We start from the raw sequence: 20,696 nt of genomic DNA on the forward strand, positions 1-20,696 counted from the left end.
GTGGAGGGGCACCGTGGAAGTGATTGCAAACAGAGGAATGAGTCCTGTGTTATCAGATGAGATACAGGCCTGGTTTGTGACTCTAATCTTCATGCATAACTTCCACTACTAACCAGGGATTCACATTCAGCTGTTGTTAACCCCTGCACTGCTGGCATTTTCCAGACAAATCTATAGTCTCTGGAAGGCTATAGACAGAGGTGTGTGAGGCCTGTGAGCCCCGCTGGTTCCGACCCAGTCCTGGGTCCGCGGGCTGCTCTTGGCCAGCCCGATAAAGCTGCAAGCAAATGCACCGTTTCCCTGCGGTGTTGGGGCAGGTTGTGGGCCCCTCGGAGGGTGAGCTGATGGGGCTGCTCAGTGACAGTGCTGTGCGATAGCAGGGAGCTGCTGAATGGTCTCTGCATTCGGGGTTCCCGCAGCGAGAGTGCTGATGGGAGGGCAGCCCGGTCGTGAGTCGCCACTCGCCCCTTTGGGTTTCACTGACACAACACGGAGCTCTGCAGATTAATGTCACAGACAGGCAATGTCGGGGCAGGGGAGGGCGGTGTAACCGCAGCAACACTGCAGAGCTCCAGGCCAGCTGCTACAAGAAGGAACAGCCCTGCGGAGCTGCCTCGCTCACGCTCCCGGGGGCGGGCTTTGGGCACGCCGGGCTGCCAGGCCCCTTTGCTCTGCGGAGGCGGCAGCTCCAGCAGCAACACTGAGAACTGGAGAGAAGTTGCAAAACCCTGACAGCCGGGGAACCCTGGTTCCCACGGGGCACTGGGTGGCAGGGCGCAGCATGGAGTACTGGGGAAAGCAGAGCACTGGTGCTCAGGAGAGCTGGATTCTGGGCATGACTAGCAACGATCCTCTAGGCCTGTCTACTCTGGCCGACACCGGCGACCTGTAAGTCAGCTCAGACCTCAGTGTCTGTTGCGAAATAGCAAATTTCTCATCAATGGAGTCTTTCCTCCAGAAGGATTCCAAAGCACTTTCACGGTTACAGACCTCTTTCTGATCTTTTCTACACTCAATGAAGGCGAGCAGAGGGGCGCAAGAGAAAAAGGATAAGAGATTCGGCAAACGTGCCCTGTGAGGAAAGGGAAATCCAAATGCACGTTGATACGGCCTGTTCTGTTCTCTATTGAGTTGTGTTAGTTTAGCATTTTAGATAGAGCAGAAACCTTTTAAAAGAGAAACCTTATGCTAACCTTCCTGCAATTAGCTTGTTTAATCTAAAAGGCGTCTATCCTTTGATGGAATTTAGACCAGATGTAAAACTGAGGTCTTGACAAGCTGTCACCTTTAAAGAACTTCTTGCATTTCTTGTCAGAGTCGGGGAGTGAGCACCACCTATCTCGGCTAAATGCCAGTTTGAGTAAAGGCTTCCTGCTGGACTCACTGCACGCTTACAGATGGATGCTTCAGGTCTTCTTCAAGTCCTGTCCTTTACCACTGGGTAGCATTGTTGTGCGTCGTTCAACAGCTGCTGTGTTCCACTCCAGAGGTAGCTACATCACCGTAGGGACTGATTCTGATCTCACCCTGCTGTAAAACTATCAGAGTAACTCTTTGACCTAGGTGCAGTTACTCCCAATTTACACCATAGAATCATAGAAACGTATGGAAGGGACCTCAAGACGTCATCTTCTCCAGGCCCTGCACGGAGGCAGGATTAAGTAAACCTAGATCATCCCTGACAGGTGTTTGTCCCACCAGTTCTTAAAAACCACCAGTGATGGGGATTCCACAGCCTCCCTTGGTAGACTATTCCAGAGTTTATGATGCCAAGAAAAACTTTCTAGCTATAAGTCTATTCTGGTGTTTAACCGTCCTATCTGGAGAGGTTGTGAAATTCCCGGCAATATAGATGATTTCACTTGGGGAACTGGCAAAATCACTTTTTTGCTGGTTTAAGCTGTGTCTGCACTAAGAGGGTTTGCTGGTGCAACTATAACAGAAAACCTTTTCTAGCGTAGAGTAGGCCTTGCTCTGGAGAGTCCCTCACAACCAGAGCTGGGCAAATAACGGATTTTTCTGTTCCTTGGCAGTTCAACACGAACCAAATCCAAAAGATTCTCCAAATATCCTGTAGGGCTTGGCTCAGCTTGTGATTGTTTCTTAGGCCAGGTCTACACTAAACCCTTTTGCTGATATAATAATACCTGAGGGTGCTGGGGTTTTTTAAAACAGGCAAAAGTCCTAGTGTAGATACAGTGATATAAACATAAAAGAAACCAGCTGGTTTAAAAAATCATACAACCCCCCCCAAACTCTTTTAACTTCACTGTCAGTAATGGTAACGGATTAGAAAAACCAAGCAGGATTCTGAACGGAGTGCTGGGAACCCGGACCGTAGCAACTGGACAGGCAGGCGAAATGATCACCAAGGATGGGAAATGTTACGCCCTTCCAAGGGGCAGACAAAGCGAACCGCTCGCCTGTTAGTAAACAGCAAAGACCTAGACTGACTAAATAAAGAGGCTGAGGTCTGTTTTCCCACTGACTCTGTGTTAATGGAAGTTAGCCCATGTGGCTATAGGAAAACAGTGCTCGCCCCTTCAAGAGCCACATGGTCCCCAAGGCAATTCAGAGCTGCTGATCCTGCCCGTTGACTCAGGGGGAGTTGGGGAGGGTGTAGGGTTGCCAACTTTCTATTTGCAGAAAACCAAACACCCTTACCCCACCCTGCCCCATCCCTGCCCCTTCTCTGAGGCTCCACCCCTCTCTCTCCATCCCCCCTCCCTCCATTGCTCACTCTGCCCCGCCCTTGCTCACTCGTGCATTTTCACCAGGCTGGGTCAGGGGTTTGGGGTGCGGGCTCCGGGTGGCCAAGCTGGGGGTTGGGGTGTGGGAGGGGGTCTGGGCTTTGGGCTGGGGGTGCAGGCTCCAGAGTAGGGTTCAGCTGCAGGAGGGGGCTCTGGGCTGGGGCGGGGGTAAGGGCGTGGGAGGGGGTACGGGCTCCAGGCAGCGCTTCCCTCAGGCACCTCCTGGGAAGCGGTGACATGTCCCTGAGGCTTCTAGGTGCAAGGGTGGCCAGGGAGGCTCTGCACGCTTCCCCCGAGTGCTGGTCCATAGCTCCCATTGGCCTGGAACCACGGCCAATGGGAGCTGTGGGGATGGAGCCAGGGGGAGGGTGTGGAGCCCGGGCACCAGTTCCACAGCTCCCATTGGCTCAGAACCGCGGCCAATGGGAGCTGCGGGGGCGGAGCTGGTGCTTAGGGGCAGTGCACAGAGCCTCCCTTCGCCTAGAAGCCACAGGGACATGTTGCTGCTTCCCGGGAGGTGCCTGAGGTGAGCACCACCCAGAGCCCACAGCCTAAACCTCCTTCCGCACCCCAGTCTGCCTGGGGCCGAGCTGACTTTTAACAGCCACTGACCGGAGCCGCCAGGGTCTCTTTTTGACTGGCTGTTCTGGTCAAAAACCGGGCTCCTGGCAACCCTAGGAGCGGGACTCAGCACCCCTGAAATATTAGGCCTTAAGAACTCTCCAGAGGAGCGCTAACAGGTCACGACGCCTCCGCAGTGGCGCTGTACAGGGATGTTGTTATTATTTATTTGTATTATCATAGCACCCAGGAGCCCCCGGGTGCTACGATAATACACAGAACGAAAGGCGGGACCCTGCCTCAGAGAACTGACCATCTCAGTGTACGGCAAGAGGAGCCAGATGGCTACAGATGAACGCAGGAGTACAAGGCAACTGGTCATCATGATAGGCAGCGGTCTCAGCCTCTCTCTAACCACCGAGGGTGCAGCGAACTCTGATCTCACACAGACTCAGTGCTTTCCTCTTGAGGCAAATCTTGTTCCTAGTTAGTTTTTCAGGCAGTATGCGCCCATCTGGCCCAGGCTTTGTCTGGACCTGCAGGAGCAGGAAGGCTGCCTCACATTCCTGCACAACCTCAGGCTGGTCACCATCCAGGTCCCCGAGCCTGTCTGTCCTGGGTGCTGGCTGGTGAGTCTTGCCCACATGCTCAGGGTTTAGCTGATCGCCATATTTGGGGTCGGGAAGGAATTTTCCTCCAGGGCAGATTGGCAGAGGCCCTGGAGGTTTTTCACCTTCCTCTGCAGCATGGGGCATGGGGCACTTGCTGGAGGATTCTCTGCACCTTGAGGTCTTTAAACCACAATTTGAGGACTTCGATAACTCGGACATAGGTCAGGGATTTGTTGTTGAAGTGGATGGGTGAGATTCTGTGGCCTGCATTGTGCAGGAGGTCAGACTAGATGATCATGATGGTCCCTTCTGACCTTAAAGTCCATGAGTCTATGAGAGACCTAGCTATGGCCTAAAGTGGCTCTCTGTCCACTTGATCCAGTTTTCAAGGATCTGGCTCTGTAATCTCAGATCTAGCAGCTGAGCATGGGTCCAGGGCTGTAAAACCCAGGTCCGGATTGGGCAGCCGAACATGGGTCTGGGAGCCATAAAACCCAGGTCCAGACTGTGCAGCCGAGCATGGGTCCAGGGCTGTAAAACCCAGGTCTGGATTGGGCAGCCGCGTGTGGGTCTGGGAGCCATAACACCTGGCTTTAACACTTCATGCATTTGTAAATGGGTTTGGGATCACCTGTTGCCTGGTTATACCAATGAGTGGAGCAGCTTGAGTCAGAATTTTCAAAATAAAAATGTATTAATGAGAGAGAAAATAGAATGCAGAAATAGTGAGAGAGAAACCTCTTCTGCGAGGGGACAGAGGAGTGCGATATAAAGACCTAGAAAGAGAGATCAGTGCGGATAAGCCCAACTCGTTTGGAGAGAGTCAGAAAGACGCTGCTTTGGCCCATCTCCAAATCCATTTCCGGCCCCTCTACCTGAACAATGTTCTTTATCCTTTCATCAAAGATTACAAATCCACAACAATAAATAAATAAAGCAGAAAAACACTGAGAGCTGCATTGGCCACAAAGCAGAAGCCCAGAGAGCCAGAGCCTATCAAATAACAACCGGCCTGCATGGGGGCTTGCACGTAGAGGCAGGCTGCGGTTTAGTGCCGCACAGCCATTTCAAAACCCTCTCTGTGCAATAGTGAAAGTGGCTCATGCAGCTTGGCGGCTACCTACCAGGATAAACACCACCTATGTGTCTCAGCTGGGAGCCGGCCCAGAGGAAATAGCCTTAGGTGCTATTTATCCTGGTAGTTTGCCTCCAAGGTATGTTTGGCACCTTTATTATTGCACGGGATTAAACACAAATACTGAATTCTTGTGCTGCGCCAGCCCATAGTTTGTATGAACCGATGACCCAGGTGGCTTGTTATACAATTGAATTAAGTAAAATAACATCTGTAGCCTCGCACACGGCTGTGGCCAGGAAACTGAAGTTCAGAATGAAAATCTGTCCTCAGCTCACAGCTCGTTTAGCAATTCAATGCAAAGTGCCAATCTGGAATGAGGGTTGTGTTAATCTGTGTTGATTTGAGTCTCAGCAGTCAATAACGACAATATGTTGGGTCAAATTGTCAAAAACCGGCTCCAACTTTGAACAAGCTAAAACCAGATTTTGCATAAACAGATGGGATTTGTGGGTGCCCTCTAGATTATTGGATTTTGTCCATGCAACGTGATGCCTGCTTGATTTGCACTCACAAATCTGATTTGTGGGTGTAAATTGTATGCAAAACTTAGCGGCTGGGATGACATCCAGGTTAGATCTGGCTGTGAGGTTCTTCTGGCCTATAATGTCCTAGAAAAGGGATGATACAGCTGTAACGCTATTGGCAAGCTTCTTCCTGGCAGTGTATTCATAGATAGCATTTCTGCCCTAGACTGCCCATCAGCGCTAAGCTCTGCTGAGACAATGGCACTGCCAGCCACAAGAAGGAGATGGGTGAGCATGAGGGCAAAGCTGCCTTGGCATCTGGCCTGCCACTGGACAGTCCTGGCCTTCCCAGGACACATGGGAATGACCAGTCTCGCCGCCTTCAGGTCAAAGTACAAAACTCACTCATTTGACTTGGCTTTCCCAGAATACTGATCAATGGAAAACCCAAACAGCTGGGCAGGGGGAGTAACAAGGATTTAAATAATTAGATCTTCATTGAAAAAACAAACATTAAGTCTTCCAAGGTTCTTAGATGCCCTGGTGCTGAGCAGCTAAACTCCAAGGTAGACATGCACCATTCTGTGCACTGATTTCAAAGTCAGCCCCTCTGTACCATACAGACACTGCCCTTGCCACAGTACAAAATACTGTTTGAGAATGAGCTCGGCAAAATGCCATTTCTACCACAATGGAGAAAACACTCTACAACGTCTGTCTGCGATCTCCCCTATTGTCTCAGATCCGGCCATAGGATACACACAGAATGCTGAGCTGTGCTGCGCTTTGCAATACATACAACGAGGGATGGACAGCTAAAGAGAGCCACATGGTCAGCTGATACAAATCACTACAGTGCCACTGGGTTTAAAAGAACTTGGCTGGTTGCCATCAGCTGAGGGTCTGGTCCAGGAAGTAGAGAATTTTCTCTGCTCCGTTCTCCCTGCTTTATTTCCAGTATCATTCCCAGAGCCAGTCTCTTACCTGCATGGGGTAGGAGAATGACATTCAGAAGATCCTTCATCCCACACTCAGGGCCCATGACTCCATTGTAACTGGCAGTTCGGGCACAGAACATGAGCCTGCACAGCCGTTCGGTCTCGGTGTTGTTGCTGATGACCGCGTAGACATCAAAATCGCAGCCATTGTTCATGCCCTCGGACACCTTGATCTTGATGCTCACGCCCTTCTCCTCCTCAGTCAGGTAACTCTTCTGGAGTTCTGCTTTTGCAAACACTTCCCTTTCTTGGTCTGATCCTGCAGTGCATGAAAAGATCATTGTTACCAGGTAGGTCAACAAGATGCTGGCACAGGAGTCCCAGCTGCCTTTGCCCTTCTCCCCACAACCGTCCTGAATGAGACCACTGCAGCTTGACCAATCAGATGCTTTATTAATTAGATTATTCTTGTCCAGTCCTGAGTTCCCCCCATTTTATCCCCCAGCACTTGGCTTTTCTCTCACTGGGCAGTGACCAGACCTTCCCAAGCTGCATCATGCTTTGCCCTTCCTTTCTGCCTCTATTTCATCATGACCTATGGAGGTCCCTTCCAGTCCTATCTCGCTCTGATTCTATGAGCTCAGTGGGAACTAGCATGATTCCTGCCCACAAATCGGCAGAAGAAATGAACACCAGCTGGCACCTGTCCTGCAACACATCCTCCGACAAGCAGCACATACCCTCGGGATACTTGTAGTTGTGGGTAATGTCTTCTCTGGTATCTTTGCCCACGCTTTTCGTGCTCATGTTCTTTCCTACGGTAGAAGAGTGGATGGTCTTCTTTCTGGAGCCATCCTTCTGCAGCACCCAATAAACCACATCCGCATTGACCTCCGCAAAGACAAACGGGATGTCGTATTTCAGCCTCAGTTCACCTTCCTTGATGGCTTTGACTGGAGCTGGCCCGCAGCAGTATGCCCCTGGGGAGAAAGGATTCTGCATTGTCTTCCGTGTTTAGCGAGCACGGTCAGTGTGCTTGGGAATGAGCTGGGTGAGCTGCACCAGTCAGGATCTTGGATATGGTGGGCGCGTGCCATACACCATCTGGACTGGACTGAAGTGAGCACTCAGTAATTGGCCTCTGTAACAGGGCAGCCTGCCCTTTAAAAGCCGGGAGGGCTGAGGAGCGGCCAGCTCTGTTCTGGAGAAGAGCCCGGCAGGCAAGTGCTGGGAATCATCCGACCCAGCTGTGCAGCATCGAGTGAGTGGCTCTGATGGTTCCCAGCTGGGGGAATAGAAACAAGGGCCAGGAGAGGGCAGAGGGACGCTCTCCCAGGGCTGCAGCAGAAGACAGTGAGAGGGCAAGCAAGCCCCGTGAACCCCTGCCAAGCCTGGGGAAAGTCCTGACCATGACGCTGCCGGAGACCAGGGAGCCCCACAACCTAGGTTGGGAGCAGGGCTAGTGTGCTATTTTTCTGTCTTAGAGAAAAAAAGGGTCCTGAGGTGAGGGCTATGGACAGAACCAGGCGTGGCTGATTGCTTTCGCAGGCAGGCATCATGCCCACTGCCTATAGCATCTCCTTACCTTCGCTCTTCTCCTGAGGAGTCGGATCCAAAGCCTGCCATCCATCACAGCCAGGGGGAAGGTCGGGCCGGGTCATCCAGGACTCCACCCAGCAATGGTAATTCCTGTAAGAAGAGCAAAGAGAGGGGGGAGAGAGTTGAACGGTCATGTCGTCTGCATCCCTGATGTAGGAGGTGTCCAGCAGCCTGTCCTAGAGAGTCACAGCTTTCCAGCGCTGTCTGCTAGGGACACTCAGGCACTGTCCTCTGCCCCTTGCTCAATGCTTGCTGAGGTGGACATTGCCAAGTGCCATTACTGATCTTACAGGGGGCCTCAACCCTGCATGAGATCTGCCTGTAACTGAGTGGAGAACGTGGCCTGCGTTCCTGAATAGCCCAGCTCCTGGCATGCCGTACGGAGCAGTATTTGTGTAGCCCGGGATATTATGATGAGCATTTCACCCTGAAGCACGGCGTCCCTTGCCGTGGACGCTACTCACCATATCATGTCTTTGGATGTCTTCTGCAGGGTTCCCATTTCGTCTAGGTAACGGTCGACGACCAAGTTGCTGTTGGTATCGTGGGCGGAGTTATAATTGGTCACCACGCGGGTGGGAATTCCCAAACATCTCAGGACTGGGGAGGGAGAGAGAAGGGGAGTGAGCCATGGTGACTGGCTATTGGAATCCCTTGAAACCCTTTCCATCCCAGGCTCTCCAAGTGCTGTCCAGTCCCTGAGCCTCACAACCCCTCTGCAATGCAGGGAAGCGTTGTCCTACCAGGTGCCCAGGCTGCTGTGTGGAAGCCCAGAGAGACCATGTCACAGACAGGGGTTGTGGCCACAGCAACCCACATTTTTTTGAAAAAAAAAAATTATTTTGGGCCAAAATTTCATACGTGCTCCAGGGGAAGCAACAATGATGGAAGGGATGTTCAGTGACACTGACAGTCTGTCAAGCTCTGATACTTCACTAGAAACAGGGCACAAAAGAGGCTGGGGAAATGCTTTCAGGGGATTTCATGAACAGGTCGAATTTAACATCCAACCAGTTTATTTAATCTCCTAGCTGCTGCTTACAATAAACCGGGCACCCTTCAGAATATACGGGTAGTTCTAAAGTTTTGAAGGCCACCGGTAGGGGTGGGCCAGCCTGAGAAGTCCACATATGTTTTAGCTATTTTCTTCCTCCTGTTTATGTACCCAGGAAAACAAGGCCAAACCCTCATGCACTTTGTCCCCAAGAAAAATAAGTGTGTGCACGTATATGTGTGTCTTGAAAAATGTAAGGCCGGATTCTGTTCTGATTTGCACCAGTTTGACTCTGCTCAGATTGGTAAAGTTACCTTTGACTTAGACTGTGGTGACATGAGACTTTGTCCCTATGTGTGCACATGGGGGAAGGCCAATGAATTTTCTGTCAGTCATTCACATAATATTTCTCAATGGTCTGTGTGGATTAATTACATCATTTTAAACTTCTTTGTCATTCATGTAGTACGTGATGCTGTGCCTGTTGCGGGGGGGCTGCGTGCTAGGGGGACACGAGGGAGAAGTAACTGAGAAACCAAGGTGTTTTTATCGTGTTTGCAGTTTCCTGACTAATTAGACTAACAGAAAGTGTAACTGGTAGGAAATCAGCCCAGAGGAGACGCTCCCCTGCTGACAAGTCTGAGCCCATGGACCTCAGCAGAGTTACTCTGGCCCCACAGCAGTGTCAGCTGGGTCATTGTGAGCCCTGGAACGTGAGGAGCGAGTGGGAATCTGAATGATCCAGTTCTGGGAGGAAGGGGGAATTGTCTGCAGCTGTCAGCTGGTCTCCTCACCTGTACATGCCACTGCCGCAAAGACCCAGCACTGGCCATATCGGACTGGCTGGCATCCGTACTTCCTCCACCTCCGGAGAATGTCCACACTCCCTATCCAGGACATGGGGCTCACCCCGTCCTCGTACTTATTGTCCCAGCGCCCTGCAAGCACCCCCTGATCATCATTGCAATTCACCTGCAACACAACAGATGAGATTCCTGGTGAGCAGAGGGCATGGAAAGAGCCGTCAGAAGGGAAGCTGTGGGTGTGAGTTTGGACTGGACGCAGAGATCAGTGGAGAAACGGATTCATAACCGGAGGAGTGGTGGATAGATGCGTGCGCTGGTGGATGAACAGACCAGACCAGTGAAGGGGGGATGGATAGGTTTAGGGATAGATGGAGGTAGAAGAGTGAGTGGATGGATTGACAGATGGGTGGAGATTTTATACATGAGAGGAAGAGAGAGCCCCGTGGTCACTCACCTTAATTCCCTTTGTGTGCTCTGTGCCTCCTCCCCATCCCCCGGGGACCTCTCGCAAGGCCCAGGCAGCTGCAGACAATCACCCTCTTAAACGGGAAATCCACCTGCCTCTAACACTGGCTGTCTGCAGCCCTGGCCATTCACCGTTACCACGGCAATGGTCGCCCCCAGCCGTATTCATGTTATGCAATTGCACCGTTGGCAGAACGCCAGTTGGGGGCAGGGCCACTGCGGGGTAGTCTGCCCCAGGCCCATGTTTGACAGGGCCCCCAAACCTGAGTGGCTCTGTGAGCCCCACAACTCCCGGAGTGGAGCAGAGCCACTGCTGTGGGGTGAGTGTGGTTCAATCGTGCGGACGGTGTGAAAACTTGCTGGGGTGCCTAAGTAGCCCCGTATACAGAATGAGGCAGAGCACAGTCGGGTCAGCTGGGCTGAGCGATCAGTGTCACCACTGTCTAATGGTGCCCATAATACGCGGGGCTGTAGCTGGCTGGCTAACCAGGGCAGCTCAGGGAATACAGGCGACACATTTGGGATCTGGGGATGAGTGATTGGAATGGCCACTGGTGGGCGGACCAGCCAGCAGATAAAAAGCTGCCTGTTGGCTACTCTGAAAGTTCCCCAGACTCACCATGGCGCTCACGACCCGGCCAATGTAAACGGGGTTATTGCGGCGGGAGCAGTCTCGGTTCTGGTCTCGAAGGAATTTGGGGTTTGTATCCAGCAGCTGAAGGCAGGCGTCCAGAATTTCATCTTCAAACTGGTGCAGTGGAGAGAGAGACAGGAGCGCGGTGAAGCCCGGAAGCTGGCACTGGCACGGCAGGCTACTTGTCCTCCCTGGGCGGGCGAGCTAGCCCAGCGCTGGGACTAGGTCTGGGAGGGATAGAAAGTAGCTGCACCCCAGGGCGTGAGACGCGTCGGGGGACCCAGCCCCTCCCTCGCTCAGGTCTGTCTCACGTGCCATTGTAACAAGAGAGCCCAGGGGCAGCATCCTCCAGAGTGGGCTGCCCCCAGACCCCACCCTTTGGGTGGCAGAGGCTCTGCCACTGTCTTGGTAGCTGGGGGCTACCCGGGGTTTGCCCCTTAGTGTGCGGCCATGGCCAGGCCCAGCACAGGGGGATCAGGCACTGACTGTCTCCCCAGTTCAAACATCAGTGAGAATGCGCATTCCTGGCCCTTGCTCTGCTGTGTTCCCACCCGGCCCCGTGCCCAGGCTCCTGAGAAACGCTCGGCATGTTTACTTAGGGAGGCAGCTCGGGGCACTTGGAAGGAGAAAGCGAGAGCCTGACAGGCTGACTGGGACTGGTGCCCTGTCCTCAAGGCACCTGTGAGAGCAGTTCTGCGATGGGGAGGCCTTGACATTTCAGAGCAATGTTATCTGACCAGGGGCGGCTCTCGGCATTTTGCCACCCCAAGCACGGCAGGCAGGCTGCCTTCGGCGGCTTGCCTGTGGGAGGTCCCCGGTCCCGCGAATTCGGTGGCAGCCTGCGGGAGGTCCGCCGAAGCTGCGGGACCAGCGGACCCTCCACAGGCAAGCCACCAAGGGCAGCCTTGCCTGCCGCCCTCGCGGCGACCGGCAGAGCGCCCCCCGCGGCATGCCGCCCCAAGCACGCGCTTGGCGTGTTGGTCCCTGGAGCCGCCCCTGTATCTGACAGCCTGGGGCTTGTACAAAGGTGGGGAGCGGGACAGGGAGTCTGGATGCTTTTGTCCATTTGTGCAGCTAAGGAGCTGGTGTGTGCAAAGTTCAAGGCTAAGCATGGAAAATGAATGAGCTGAGCCTCCCCCCCAGGCGCTGAGCAGACTGCTGGCGTGCAGCTGGGATGCCTCTTGGAAAGCCGGGCCATGGCCGGGCCCCACGCATCCGTGGGAACCCAGCTGCTTAGCCCCATCATCCTTGCAGGAGTCACAAGACTTCCCTGAAGAGGCTCGGATCCCCCAGGGACATGGGTGCCTCTTGCTGCTTTAGGAGCCTGAATCCACCATTTGGGTCCTACTGACATCCTCAGCAGCTGCCCAAATTCCCTCAGCGCTCACTGTTCTGCTCTCGCCACCTGACTGTACCGTTGGGTGTGCACACAGCGCCCTCGGTGCCAGGGGCGGCTCTAGCCTTTTTGCCGCCCCAAGCCCCTCGGTGGCTTGCCTGCGGGAGGTCCCCGGTCCCGCGGCTTCGGCAGCGTGCCTGCGGGAGGTCCCCGGTCCCGCGGCTTCGGCAGCGTGCCTGCGGGAGGTCCCCGGTCCCGCGGCTTCGGCAGCGTGCCTGCGGGAGGTCCCCGGTCCCGCGGCTTCGGCAGCGTGCCTGCGGGAGGTCCCCGGTCCCGCGGCTTCGGCGGCGTGCCTGCGGGAGGTCCCCGGTCCCGCGGCTTCGGCGGCGTGCCTGCGGGAGGTCCCCGGTCCCGCGGCTTCGGCGGCGTGCCTGCGGGAGGTCCCCGGTCCCGCGGATTCAGCGGCATGTCTGCAGGAGGTCCACCGGTCCTGCGGCTTCGGTGTACCCACCGCTGAATTTCCGCTGAATCTGCGGGACCAGCGGACCTCCCGCAGGCAAGCCATCGAAGGCTGCCTGACTGCTGCCCTCGCAGGGACTGGCAAGGCGCCCCCGCAGCTTGCTGCCCCAGCACGCGCTTGGAGCGCTGGTGCCTGGAGCCGCCGCTGCTCGGAGCCGCCCCAGCCCGCACTCAGAGCCCTAGCTGTGGAGGTCCCCGCCCATCTCGACAATGGGGCCCCGTCCTCAGGCATGCCCGGAGCACACCTGAGCCCTCCAGATGAGTGTGTGTCTCCCCCACCCCAGCGCAGCCGAGTGCGACAGCACATGTGCAAGTCCCTGGTCTGCAGGGGGAAGTTGAACGTCAGTGTCCCGCTTCCCAGGGGAACATCCTTCCCGCTAGAACATTGGATATGGGGGCGGGGTCTCTCTTTCTGTCTGAGATGGGCTTAGGGCTCTTGGTGGAGGGAGCTGTCTGTCTCTGGCCAGCCAGCTGCTTAGGTGCCTAATCCCACCACGTTCCCTGCCTTTCATTCCCAGCTAGCTTAGGCAGCTCCCCACCCCGCTGGTTTCTGAATGTCTCCCGCCCCCCCTTGCTGTGCACTAACACGCTGTGTGGACAAACCCTTCAGCCAGCGTCTAACTCTCCCCCTGCATTGTGCAGGGAGCCTGGGGCTGAGGATTGCACTGGGCAGCCAGTGCTCAGAAGGGCCTTTGAGGAGCTGGGCTTGAGTGACAGCTGCTGTTCTGCACAGGAGCCAGGGAACTTTGGTGACCTAGGGTGATTTTTGTAATGGTGGAGGAGGAATTTGCTGCATTCAGGGGTGCAGTGGTGGTGAATGCTAAGAGGCTGGAAAGCCCCTGATTCAGCTCCACCCCCGACAGGACCCCCTCCCAGGAGGCGCTCAGAAGGAGGGAGAGCTCAGTGGTTTGAGCATTGGCCTGCTAAACCCAGGGTTGTGAGTTCAATCCTTGAGGGGGCCACTGAGGGATCTGGGGCAAAATCAGTCCTTGGTCCTGCTAGTGAAGGCAGGGGGCTGGACTCGATGACCTCTCGGGGTCCCTTCCAGCTCTAGGAGATAGGACAGGTATAGCTGCAGCTCTGTTGTCTGCCTTGGGAATTGCAGGTCACTCAGCCCCAATGAGAGAGGAGCTCACGGGTGGGGGAACGTGGCTGGAGCCAGCTGCAGCCCCAGCCCCAATATGGCCAAAGGCGTTTGAAATGCAGACATGACGTGCTCCTGACCAAAATACACCGAGGCAGGGCACTGGCAGTCCCCTTATCAGCACTGTAACTTGGGAGGGGGGAGCTGGTTATCTTACAAAGGCCCCTCCATATGTTTCCCAGGCAGAGGGTGTTTTTGTCATTATTATGGAGTGTTCTGTCCTGGCCTCTCTCCCAGGTCTCATTGGTTAAGGATTTATGGGCTGCTCCGGGGATCTGAACTCAGCATTTTCCCCTTCGGAAATGAGATTTTAATTTGCCTCTAGAGGCAGGAGGTGTGAGATTTCCACTGAGGTGTTATCAGAGGACACAGAAATTGACCCCTGCTGCCCAGCACATGGGATGGGAGGTGCTGGGTGAGCAGCGAACCCTGTTCTGTGTGTGGGGGCTGGTGCTCTGAACCGCCAGGTTCACCTACTGCTGCACACGTGAGATAAAGGGACCTTACACAGGCTGCAGCTTTGCACTGGAGTCCTCCCCCCATGTAGGGGGATCCCCACTGGCATAAAGCCGCTCCACCTCCACCACCCAGCCGCATCTCCTCCTGCTCTAAGACCCCTCTCCCGGTGCCAGCGGAGACACCGGCAGAGGGCACGTGGTAGGGAGAGGCTCCGATGGGCCTGATTATCTGCTGGCAGAAGGGCCCAGTGGCGTAAGTTAAAGCTTCTGTTTATGCAGGAGCCAGTCAGCTGTGATTAGCCCCCAGCGCTCTCCCCTCTCCACTGTGCCTGAGCAGAGCGGGGAAGCCAGCCTGGTGCAGTCATGGGGGTTCAGTGTGTTTCCCCACTAGCGACTCTTCCCAGAATCTTCTCCTCCCTCCCATCCCTGCTGATCTCCCCCTCCTTCCCCTCCAGCATCTCGGATTGTCTCCTTTGGGGGAAGGAGGGGTGCTGGGCACCGCTCTCCTTGGGCTCTCAGTGCCTCTCTGTTTGCAGGCCGGAGCAGATGGCAGAAGGCTGGGGTGGAGGATGCTGCACAGCACAGCACAGCCCCCAGCAGCAAGGGACCAGGGCTCATGCCAGAAATGCAATGTCCTGCGTGGCCACGTGTTGCGGAACTGCCCAGTCACTGGGTCAGGATTGCTGTCTCCACACATCCAGGCTGTTGAGTGAGCCTGAAAGGGGCTGGGGGATTGGTGACTTGGGGCAGGGGGAGGGATCATAGAATCTCAGGGTTGGAAGGGACCTCAGGAGGTATCTAGTCCAACCTCCTGCTCAAAGCAGGGCCAATCCCCAACTCCCCCCCGATCCCTAAATGGCCCCCTCAAGGATTGAACTCACAACCCTGGGTTTAGCAGGCCAATGCTCAAACCACAGAGCTATTCCCTCCCTCCTTGTATCGTGCCATTCATGATTCTATCTGCCAGTAGTGGGTGCAGGGCCGGCTCCAGACCCCAGCACGCCAAGCGCGCGCTTGGGGCGGCATTTTGCCGGCAGGGCGGCAGCCGGCTCCGGCGGACCTTCCGCAGTCATGCCTGTGGGAGGTCCACCAGAGCCGTGGCTTCGGGGGACCTACCGCAGGCCTGACTGCGGAGGGTTCGCTGGTCCCGCGGCTCGGGTGGACCTCCTGCAGACGTGCCTGCGGAAGCTCCACCGCAGCCACGGGACCAGCGGAACCTCCGCAGGCACGTCTGCCAGAGGTCCCCCGGAGCCGCGGGACCAGCACCGCCAGAGCGCCCCCCGCAGCGCACCGCCCTGCTTGGGGCGGCGGGATTCCTAGAGCCGCCCCTGAGTGGGTGGGTTCTGCTGTGTTTCCAGAGGGCTCCTGCAGGCCCCTTAGAGGCGATATCCTGCATAATAGACTCTGACTAGCTGCACTGTGATGCTCCACCTGGAGGAACTCCATGTGCATGTTCCCGGGCAGAGATTACAGCCTGGGCCCTGACTCCCTGTAACGGCGCTGCCAGTACAGGGCAGGGGAGTCAGGGCTGGAGACTCACCTGTCCGAAATTCCAGGCAGTAGGGACGATGAACTTCAGAGATCCCTGGTAGATGAGGCCCTGCTGCGTGAGCACGAACTCACACCGCTGGTCTTCATACTCGAGAAAGACAGAGTCGTCTGTGGGGAGAAGGGAGGGAGAGAACAGTGTGAGACGCTCTCCCCCCTCGAGCCTCTCATTCCAGCACCCACAAACTCGCAGAGCCTGGGCAGCTCCCCACTGCTTCTGGGAAAAGGGCTGCAGTGATGGGTGGCCCCCCCATACTAGGAATACCTCCACTTCCGGCTGCAGAGTTTGGACCATTGCTGGAGAGCACAGAGCCTAGGACTCATGACCCAAGCATGCAGGAGAAAATCCTCCTCTGGGCTTGCGTGGTGATGCTTTGTCCCACGGCTCTGACCCCACTGGGCCAGATCCTCAGCTGGCAGGAACTGGCATCGCCGCACAGCTGCCCATCGAGCTACAGTTCTATGCTGCTGAGTATCCGGGCCCCTGTGAAAAGTGGCCGCGATTTCCCATGAGCAATGCTGAAGGAAATGAAACTGTGCGTGTCGCAGGTAACATTTGTCATGAAATTTGCTGAAAATTTTCAATGCGATTAGATTTGTATTAAAATGTAACATGGGGGGGGGGTTGGCTTTGCTTGTGTGCCCGTCTCCTCCCCACCCCCATCTTTTTTCCCACTGAAAAGGGGAGAGGAAGAAAAAAGAAGAGAGAAAGAGGGAGGGAAATGCAAGAAAATGAAAACTGAAAAATGTTCCTGTCGATGAGATTTTTGGTTTTTCTTGTTTCAGTGAAAAACACTGAACAATGTGGCCAAATGTTTTGTGTCGTTTGTTCATTGCAAAAACTTCCTGCCAGCCCTGGTGTTCCGCGCGGCGGTGGCCAAGTGAAACTTTCTAATCTCCTTATCTCTGAAGAGTCAGCACAAAATGTGTTGGAATTCAGGAAGTTTGTCATTTTAGGCCTTGTGTTTCACTTGGGTGACATGAGGCTGCACTTGGATGGGGGAGCTGATGGGGGAACATTCCTCGTACCGATGGGGAGAGCAGTGGGGGAGAAGAACAAGGTGCGGGCAATCTGGTTGGTCACTTGCCCAACCATGGCCAGACATTGGTCCCTCCCTCCACATGCTGCTGTCTGATCTCAGCAGGGACAGCGGTGGCTTGTTTTGTGCCCTGGCTGGCTCGCTAACATAGTGGCATTCAGAGCTGCGTGTTCTGCCCCATGACCCGATGGCCATGGCAGCGAGGGAGCAGGGCAGCAAGTGGGCGAGGGGTGGGAATTGAGATGTCCCCTTGCATCTGGCAGAGTTCTGGATTCAGCGGCAAGGCTGGCTCCTACCCCCACTCCATGCTCTCCCCCATGCACCAGGCTGCACCCACTGTCGGGGATTTTCCAGGGAGGGAGCAAGTCCTTGGAGCGGGAGGCAGGCGTCTGACAATCTGTGCGTTCCTGTGGAGTGGGAAGGGGAACCAGCACTCTCTAGGGTGCAGCTAGAGGGACCCTGGCTGGAGCACAGCTGGGCCTGCTGCTGAAGCTCAGAGCCAAACCTCCCCAAAGTTGTGGGCGTTTGGAGCTGCTGTTGGTTCGGCCCATCCAAGAGAGGCCAGCGTGGGCCGTTCAGCTCCAGGCTTGTGCAGTCCCAGCCAGAGGCTGCTGTTCCGGCTCTGGCCCATCTCCCTTTGGAGAGACCCCTGCACCTTAAATGGAGGAATGAACATCTCACCTGGATACCAAGGGTTAAAGAGCAGGATGAACTCTCCGAGCCTGAAGCTGGTGCCTTGGTGCCCGGTAGAGGCCTCCAGGGTCAGGGCGTAGCGGCCGATCCGGGCATCGGGAGGGGAGTAAACCAACAAGGAGAGAGCGGCTCCATCCTGATGGTCCACGGCCGCGCTCCACGCTGATTCCTGGAGGACAGCGGAGACGGGGAAACGGGACTTGGTTCCCGACGACTCGATGGGGCATGGCCCTGCCGGAGCAAACGGCCTCGTTAGCACACCCTGCCTCTGGCCTCTCGCTCTGATAGTCCTGGGGACAACGCCTCTGGGGCCAGGGGAAGGACGATTCGCCCTCTGTGAGCGCTGCCCGAGAGACCCTGGCCCTTGGATGCACCAGGAGCTATTCCGGCCTCCCGTGGCCCAGCACCCCTCGCCCTTTACAGGCGTGTCCCGCTGGCACTGGCTGTAGGTAGCTCCCCTTACTGAACCAGCGGAGGCTCAGGCCCAGGGTTGGCTCCGCATCTGCCTTCACTGGCCCCCCAGCAGGGCAGAGGCTGGGGGCTGTGGTGTCCTGAGCAGCCCAGCATGCAGAGGGCAGGAGAGTCTAAGTGGCTGGCGTGTACGGGGGACTGCACCTCCTGCAGATGATTCCCTGCTCCCAGTACGGAGGAGACACTGGGGGACAGAATTCTCCTCATTCTTTCATATGCGGCTGGTACACGTCAGTGTGGGGACCCCATTGCTCTGCTGGCTGGATTGATATGTGATGTCCTGATCCCCTGCCTGCTATAACGGGATTTTGTCTCACGATACCGTGGCGGGCAGGGGCCCATAGCCATGGGTAACGTTCAGGCCCAAGCTGATGCCCGGGACTGGAATTTCGAGGCTATTCGGTGCACTGTGTGCTTTGCATTGGCTGCACGTGCAGTAGTAACTGCACACACGTGGTGCCTGCAGCTGGGGACCTGGGGTCCTTTCCAATCGCTCCCCGTCAGCCTTTCCCTGGTCTGTACGCCCCCTTTGTGGTGATTCTGTCTGAGAGTCAGTCTGCTGCTGCTGCTGAGTGATGTCTGGGGGAATGGTTGGTTCGTGCCCTTCCCCCGCCCTTCCGTGGACACACCAATGGAGACCCTAAGGGACGCGCCCTGGGGAGCCCAGCGTTCCGACTGGGACACCCCAGTCTGTCTGTGTAGTTGGGGGCCCGAGCCTTGCACTTGTAAGCTCAAACTAACAGCTCCCCAAATAACCATTTCTGGGTCCGCAGTAAGTGCCAGGTAGCGCACCCAGCCACAGGACTGTGGGAGAGCATCTCTGCCGGCTACATCCAAACGGCCCATGACAACACACCACAGCTGAGCATCACTAAGCCCATTTCCGCTCGCGGCCTAGACCATCCAAGCTGTCGTTCCAAAGCCAGCTGCTCTGGAACTGCAGCCGGGTCCCTTGGCAGGACAATACCCGCCTGCGACACGAGAGCCCGTGTCCCTTTCACGGAGCCTGGCCCCCATCTAGCACTCTGCACTTCCAGCGTCTAGCAGTGACGTCAGTGCCCCCTTGCGCACAGAGCTCTCCTTTCACTCTGCTCGGAGTGTTCCTCCAAGTGCAAGGAGCCGTCCTGGAGCCAACCACTGCTCCGCCCAGAAACAGAGGAACACACAGACCAGCTCAGACCTGGCCCTCCCCTGTGACTGCACCCGGTGTCCAGGCAGCCGCAGTGACCGGCAGATTTCATTTCAAGTGATCTTCTGTGTGCAGGCGTCCCTCCCACACTGGGAACTCTGTGTTATGCTGGTCCTGGGCCCACGCTCCAGCACCCCGCCCTTGTTGGGGAGTAGAACTTCATGACCAGAAATACACATGAACTAATGAGAGTGACACACTTTCTCCTCCTCGCTCCATCTGCGAGGCCGGGGAAAGCTGAGCTGGCTAGTTCACACGCAGCTGGCTGAGCTCTGAGAAAGGCGAGTGCACAGGCAGAGCGCTTCCCTTTTCAGCCCTGCTCCTTACTCATGTCCCCAAGGCATCCCCCTCCCCAGCCAGGCAGAGGGAAACTGCCTCCTTCCCTTGCTCCTCTCCCCGCCCACCCGCTCTGCCTCCTCTGCACAGAGGTGCTAATTCAGTGTTGCGCAGAGCAGTGGGGTGGGGACGTAGGGCTGTTATTGGATCTGTCCACACAAGGGACCCGACTGGAACTGTGCAAACATCTCTGCCTTAAAAATAGACACTGGCTGTCTGCACTGAAATAACTCCCCGTCTTTGCAGGACGGGCTATTCCAGGCTATTAGGAATCACTCGGGGTGGGGATGACTTGGTAGCAAAGGCTCAGGTTTGGACTACATGGACTGGGTTTGAAGCTGGCCAGGTAGAGACAGCCCTGTCCTGCTAGCCGGGCAGGTCAATTGAGGCCCCCAGACGCTGAGCCCTTACCCGCTCTGTGCAGCTGTTAAAGAACCACTAGCTCTTTTCTGCAAGAGTAGACGTGTTCGTCCCTGTGCCCTTGGCCAAAATGTCAGCTGCCTTCCATAGGCGCCGACTTATATGGGGCTCTGGGGCTTTAGCCCCATGAATAAATCCCAAGCAGGGGCTCTGCCCCACCAATGTTTTTTCTCCCCTGCTTGGAGCGCCCCCCCGCCGCTGCCGCCGCCGCCGCCAGGGCTGCCCAGAGCCCTTTAAATCCCAGCCGCCGCCGGGAATCAGAGGGCTCTGGGCTGCCTGCTGCAGCGGGAAGCCCAGAGCCCTCTGATTCCCGGCGGCGGCGGGGTGTTAAAAGGCTATGGGCTCCCCGCGGTTGCAGGCAGCCCCGAGCCCTTTAAATCCCAGCAGCGGCTGAGATTTAAAAGGCTCTGGGCTCCCCGCGGTTGCAGGCAGCCCAGAGCCCTCTGATTCCCGGCGGCGGCTGGGATTTAAAAGGCTCTGGGCTGCCCGCCCCAGCAGACAGCCCAGAGCCCTCTGATTCCCGGCGGCGGCTGGTATTTAAAGGGCTCTGGGCTGCCTGCAACCGCGGGGAGCGCAGAGCCT

At 56.1% G+C, this 20,696-nt stretch overlaps 2 protein-coding genes across 2 annotated transcripts in view; one reads left to right on the forward strand and one right to left on the reverse strand.

The window, feature by feature from the left end:
* BPI (bactericidal permeability increasing protein) overlaps positions 1-20,696 on the forward strand; it is a 127,084-nt gene that overhangs the window by 7,710 nt on the left and 98,678 nt on the right. The gene's annotated exons all lie outside the window — the stretch shown is intronic.
* The window catches only part of TGM2 (transglutaminase 2), a 42,464-nt gene that overhangs the window by 3,308 nt on the left and 18,460 nt on the right, over positions 1-20,696 (reverse strand). The window contains exons 3-10 of the mRNA XM_044985750.1: positions 17,687-17,929; positions 15,958-16,076; positions 10,946-11,074; positions 9,850-10,027; positions 8,526-8,661; positions 8,048-8,151; positions 7,203-7,442; positions 6,509-6,781 (exon numbers count right to left, since the gene is read on the reverse strand). Of these exons, the coding sequence (XP_044841685.1) occupies positions 6,509-6,781; positions 7,203-7,442; positions 8,048-8,151; positions 8,526-8,661; positions 9,850-10,027; positions 10,946-11,074; positions 15,958-16,076; positions 17,687-17,929 (1,422 nt within the window). The remainder of the gene's footprint in view (positions 1-6,508; positions 6,782-7,202; positions 7,443-8,047; positions 8,152-8,525; positions 8,662-9,849; positions 10,028-10,945; positions 11,075-15,957; positions 16,077-17,686; positions 17,930-20,696) is intronic.

Source organism: Mauremys mutica, chromosome 13 (assembly GCF_020497125.1).
Source record: "Mauremys mutica isolate MM-2020 ecotype Southern chromosome 13, ASM2049712v1, whole genome shotgun sequence".
Taxonomy (NCBI): domain Eukaryota; kingdom Metazoa; phylum Chordata; order Testudines; family Geoemydidae; genus Mauremys; species Mauremys mutica.